Here is a 6000-nt window from a genome sequence, read left to right as displayed (position 1 = left end):
ATGTATCATTTCAGTGAAGGTAATATTAGTGATCTACACAACATGGTATTAATGACATAGCTGTCAACTATACCTGTAAATCATTATCAAAGTACTATAAATCACTTTTTACACTCAACAATAGTATGGATTTAGCTGTTTGGATGTCAATGACAATTATATGAATTGCTCATATTAAAAATAAAATATATGTTCTATGAGATTGAACAGGATCAAATTATGAAACTGGACATACACCTCTAGTCTTACTATAACTGAAGATAATTTAGTTCCAAAATTTTTGGGATACCATACAGTTCCTTTCATAATTTCAAAAACTTTTTATTTTGGTTGATGAATAGAGATCACCGCATAAGTATGATTATAGCAACAACTGCACTGTCCACTATAATACTTTTAGTGGATAAACACATGAAAGTTACTGGATAGTACTTAAATATATGTACATATAATTTAGACTATCTACTTATGTTTTATATTTTAAATACATAGGGTGAATAAAATCACAGGTGTCTAATACTGACCTTTATGTTTTGCTATGAAAGCTTTAAAATCAGTGAAGTCTCCAAAGCAGAAGCATTTATAAATCAAATATAACGAAAAGTACATCTGTATTTTTGTACAATTGTGACAGCAAATCAGGTTACTAATGCAAGCAACCGAATTAAACTAAAGAAAAAAACTAAATTCATCATAACTTTCAGATGTGTACAACAGATTTCTCTGTAGCTGACATTTCATTTACAGTTCGTTTCCAGTAGCAAGAAATAAACCATGAACTTAAAGAATTTGGCTTATAAACTGTAATTTGTTTTATGTTCTATATAGCATTTAAAGTGAAATTTTGGTACCAGAAATATCTACACCTTAATACATAATTATCTGGAATAAAGGTTCTCTTTGCATAATGCAATTAACATTCATTCATAAACAGAAACAATGACATTTTTGGTATGTGGGATTATCAGGGTCCATAGCTGCATAATATCATTATTTGATGACCAACCTCTCTTCCTGTTTCAACAAAATGTTCAATACAACATTTACGTCAAATCCACAAATTATAGTAGGTTACATATATAATAAACACCTTTTCAAGGAGAAATGTTATATTTGCATGGCAAAAATTATAAATGTAAGAAAGAGGCTATCAATGGAAAAATGTTATGTTTATCTTTTGTGTAATTCATTGTTTTTCTACAGGTCTTTGTTAGGAGCAGAATAAATAATTTAATTTTTGTTCCTTTATTACATAATATTTTATTACACTACATAGATAGATACATTACACTCAACAATGTCTGTAGTGTCCTTTACAAATCGTTAATATCTTTTAATTAATATTACATTAACATTCCATAGCTTCTATTCTATTGATTACATCAGGTAATTTAAAATAGTAGTGCAACATGTGTACTAGCCTTGGGAGCTCCAACGTGACTTAAAAGCTGAACAAACGAATTCACAGACCTTCAGCTCCGAATAATTTGGTTCTAACGTCTATTCATTTGACCCAACAATGCGTAGTATGAATAGGATGCATTCACCAGCTGTAAGATAAATATGTAAAATGAGATCACTGGAAGTGTTTCGATGTTTTCGTAAATATATGTAATCAAAGTCCATTACCTTTGGGATTACACTCGAAATGCACACACATCCTGTAACAAAGTAATCTCTATGGGAAAGTGATGATCATTTAGACCAAATAGAAAACAGTAGTCGATCGAGAAAAACGAAGACACGTACAGAAAAGTGTTTCTAACAGACGTCACCCAGAATGGATGGCTTTTCGAGCGCTCAATAGGGATATGTCGTAGAGTGGGCTACTGAAGCCTAAGAGAGATAGACGCCGTGCTAGGTGAAGAAGTGTGTCAAACAAGACTCAACTATATGTGCATTCATTGCGTAGGGAATTTCACCAAAAAAAGGAAACCCCACGTTGTTAAGAATCGTGCGTTTCTAAGAGTGCGTATGCGGTAGTGTATACAAAACGAACAGCGAGTTTGCTAGGAACCGCCGTGTGGTACACAAGTTTAGAGCTGATGTATAATACACCCTACTTTTAGTGCTCTTTTACACATGCTGTTAGATGTTTCAAGACGTTTTCCTTATATTACGAATTTGGCTTACGAGGAACAAGAAGTGGTTGTGAGGCTTATTTAGATAGGAACTGTGGTTGATATTAATAAATAAACGTTCTAATACTGAGTACCAATGGGGCTAGGGACAGTTCTAAACGTCAAACTGAAGACCCGAAGCCAATGGCGATAGAAAATCTGAGCCAACAAGGAAGCTGGTTTCCACAGAAGACCTGAACCTCAAGTACCTGCGCTTTGCAGCCAATTCACAGCCAATTAAGTTATCCAAACTGTCTATACAGCGTATTCAGGTAGTGAAATTGGTATAGTACCGCTTGTGAATGGCAGGATAAGAGTCCGTGTGTCCATACAGTGCAAAGTTTCCAGTCAGCTCAAGGACTAGTCTCGGTGTACGTCCCACTATGAAGTAAAATAAAATCTAATTCTCATGAAAAAAGGTGGGTTAAACAGTCTATAAGTATTTAAATTGTGCGAAAAAAAGCTTATGTACACCTGAGAACCATAGACCGCCTGATTTATTACTCAATACATATCGGTAAGTGTTGGACACTCACAGGCACTTTGTACTTTAACAGGTAAAGAATGTATACATTCTCCTGTATGACGTCACGTAGGAGCACTTGAGAACAGGCGTGCACACGCGTGTCTGCTGTTTGTGTGTATGGGTTGTTGTTGTTGTTGTGTGTGTGTGTGTGTGTGTGTGTGTGTGTGTGTGTGTGTGTGTGTGTGTGTGTGTGTGTGTGAGTGAGTGAGTGAGTGAGTTTGTGTAAAACCTTTGGCTCATCATATTACAGTTGCTTCACAAATACGTTTTTACCCTAAACAGTTTTTTTACTGAAACTTCCACTTCACAATGTGTTGTATCCCTCCGTTAAATTACGTATGTGTGTAAATTACGTGTCTACCTTTCTTTTGTAAACTATACTAACTGACCCATGTATTGATACAGTCGGTCGGAAATATCACGTAAAGACAAATAGGAAAATCTTGTGGGGAAGTAGGACGGCTGTGAGGGTATTCCCTCTGTTCTAGAAGATAATAAAGGGTCCGTAGTAAACGTCATAAGGTGTGAGCTTTGTGCTTGGAAACCAAGTAACAGTATGCACCCAGAAAATGGCTTGCGTGGCAGAAAACGTATGAATATTACCCAACGTCGCACAATCATATTGATTAATCAGCCTCCAACGGTCGTTATTTGTTGCAACGGCATGAAGAACAGGTATAGATGATCCTTAGCATTTTATCACACAATTATCTAGAGAGAAGAGCCTGAATCCAGATAAAAGTGCTATGAATGAGCTACCCTATGAAAGAGGCTGTATGGACAATGTGAAGAACGTCCTCCAGTCTCGCCCCCATGTACATTCTCCCAATTTTAGTGAAGATTACATTGTGCTCTGTACAAATTTCCACTAGTACCTTTCATTCTTTTCCCGCAGTCATGTTCACCTACTGTTACACGTTCTTTTCTTTCCCTATTATCGAGCCTCAGTCTCCCATAATAATTAAAATTACGTCTCCCTTACCAATCAGGGTATTTCATGTAATGTCATGATAGTTCTTTCTATCATCAGCAGTGTTAGTAGCTATTTAAATTGGTGTTGGCTTTGTATCTGTCTTGGATGTGAGAAAGCGCTAATCGTACTACTCATAGTAGCTTACTGCTATTCTTTCCTTTGTCTCATTCTTAGACATAATCCAGCATTATCCGTATATGATTTTGTATGTATAATCCTGTATTTGCCTTAGTAGAAGTCCTTTCTTCCTGCCATCCCTCTTATACTCTCTATAACTTCTAAACTTTCGTTACACTTTCTGAATTCTGTAGCCTAACAAGTTTATTTTTCCTTGTGATAAATTCCTCGTAAGTAATCAACGTCGGAGATATTGTACCCAGGAGTACGTGATATTCATTGTACCGTACAGTACATAGGCATTTACTCAGGAAATATAAAACGTTTTGATTCAATTGCATTCAGCTGGTTTCAACAACAGCGTAAAAAAGCAATGTTGGGTAACGTCTGATGGTCAGATGAGTCATTCATCGAGGTAGTGAACTAGTGGATGAGTTGCTACTCGGCTTGAGGAATTTTGTGCTGGTTTGGCCATACCACAGATATTTCTTCGATGCGCTTGAACTTACTATAGTAGGCTGTCTGTATAATTTTGCTACTTCATGTTATGCGAAATAGTCTTCATTCACATGTACTGTAAATGAACCTTGCTGTCATTCCCGTCAAGATAATAACTAATAATATACATAGAAAGGTGAGATTAAGCAACTTTACTACTACTCAAATTCGCCAGAGCAAATTTTCAGCGAAATTGAAATGAATACACCAGGTTACTTTTTTTCTCGATACTTTAATTTCTATTTCAAATATAATCTCAGAGATTACTAAGTTATCTCAACAGCACTGAGATAAGTTTCTTAAAGTACGTTAAAGTTACTGGTTTACACTAACTTTCGTTTAGTGGTAACGCCTTCATTGTATCAGTGTTTTGAGCATTATGTTTTAATTGTATAAGCACAGTAATTTTAGGGTATACAGTCCTCATGAACGCACATTCTTGAAAAGTGTACGCACCTGTGAGGTGGTTGTAGAACACGTTTCGCAGAAGGAAGAAATGATTTACAATTACAAATATTTCAGTTTTATGTTAAACTTTTCTTTCCGACTAGTTACATCTGTGGTTGTAGTAAAATAACCATTAAAGACAGTCTGAAAGTTTGTTATATTTAAGTAACATTAAGGAACCAAATAATGAATATTAGCATATATCTAACTTTAGCTGACAATCTTCAAACTATTGTTCATATTTACGTACCTAAAATTGAGTAATCTTGGCTAAACTGCACTATTCTTGCCTTTAATTGTGTTCATAACTGTGCTACAACTCAGATTTCACTCTTTAGGCCTTAAAACGATGAAGACAGATGTGGCGTGAACTATTACTTTCGACCTTAACTAATATGTGCTATGGCTTGACGTAAGACATGAGTAAGGCTATTACGTTCAAATTAACGTAAATGTAGTGCGCTTGGAAAAGCAATGAGTCGGCAAATTTTAGTAATACATATTACCCTCATGACAGGATAATTTTAGCAAAAATGAGAGGGGTATCATAGACTTATGCGGTTGCACAGAGTATTCACATTAAAGCCTAGATGATAATACTTACAGAGACGAAGGCTTCCCTGTTGATAGGGTAGATGTGTCCAGCAGTGAGAACCAGTGGTTTCTGGGCGCGGCTGATGAGGATCCTGAGAGCGCGTTTGAAACGTCCACTTGCCTCCACCCAGGAACAGCTGTATGCTGAGAACACTACCGCCTCTGCCTGTGGAAAGCAAAACAGTTCAAGTAATAAAATTAGAAGGATGATCAGCATTGCCCGTAATTTTGTTGATTTACTAACAATAAAATAAATTTTCGATCACATAATCATCATCTTCAGTGCTGGAAGTTAAACATTTTCACATAGCTATTAGTGAATAAGAAAAAAAACCACAAGTACACCTGAGTATAAAGCAACTGTTCGTAAGAACATACATTTGGGACAAATTAAAGCTCGTTGGCGCTGGTGTCTAGTTACTATCAGTAACAGAAGCTATGAAACGATCACAATAACTGAAGCCGATGTTTACATTCACCTATACAGCAGACCTCGGTGTGCCAGGGCCTTGGAACGCCCTCTATGTGACATGTGTCACGTGAAGACTTAACATTACTTTATTTGGCAAAAGATTACGACAAAATACCAAATGTGCACTTGCAAATCATTAACTGAATATTTCAAATTTAAAATTGTACATTACAAACGCATACAAAAAGGAAGGGGAAAGCGTTGGCAAGATGTGCATTTCCCCCTTCCTTTACGCTATGCGTTTTTAATGTAC

The 6000-nt window shown here is 36.1% G+C and overlaps 1 protein-coding gene across 1 annotated transcript in view; it reads right to left on the bottom strand.

Moving 5' to 3' along the window:
* Window positions 1-1493: 1493 nt before the first annotated feature.
* Window positions 1494-6000, bottom strand: part of LOC124712184 (odorant receptor Or2-like) — a 46719-nt gene continuing 42212 nt past the window's right edge. The window contains exons 4-5 of the mRNA XM_047242480.1: window positions 5286-5441; window positions 1494-1550 (exon numbers count right to left, since the gene is read on the bottom strand). Coding sequence (XP_047098436.1) covers window positions 1494-1550; window positions 5286-5441 — 213 coding nt within the window. The remainder of the gene's footprint in view (window positions 1551-5285; window positions 5442-6000) is intronic.

Source organism: Schistocerca piceifrons, chromosome 8 (genome assembly GCF_021461385.2).
Source record: "Schistocerca piceifrons isolate TAMUIC-IGC-003096 chromosome 8, iqSchPice1.1, whole genome shotgun sequence".
Taxonomy (NCBI): Eukaryota; Metazoa; Arthropoda; class Insecta; order Orthoptera; family Acrididae; genus Schistocerca; species Schistocerca piceifrons.
This window is presented reverse-complemented; position numbering and strand designations above follow the sequence as displayed.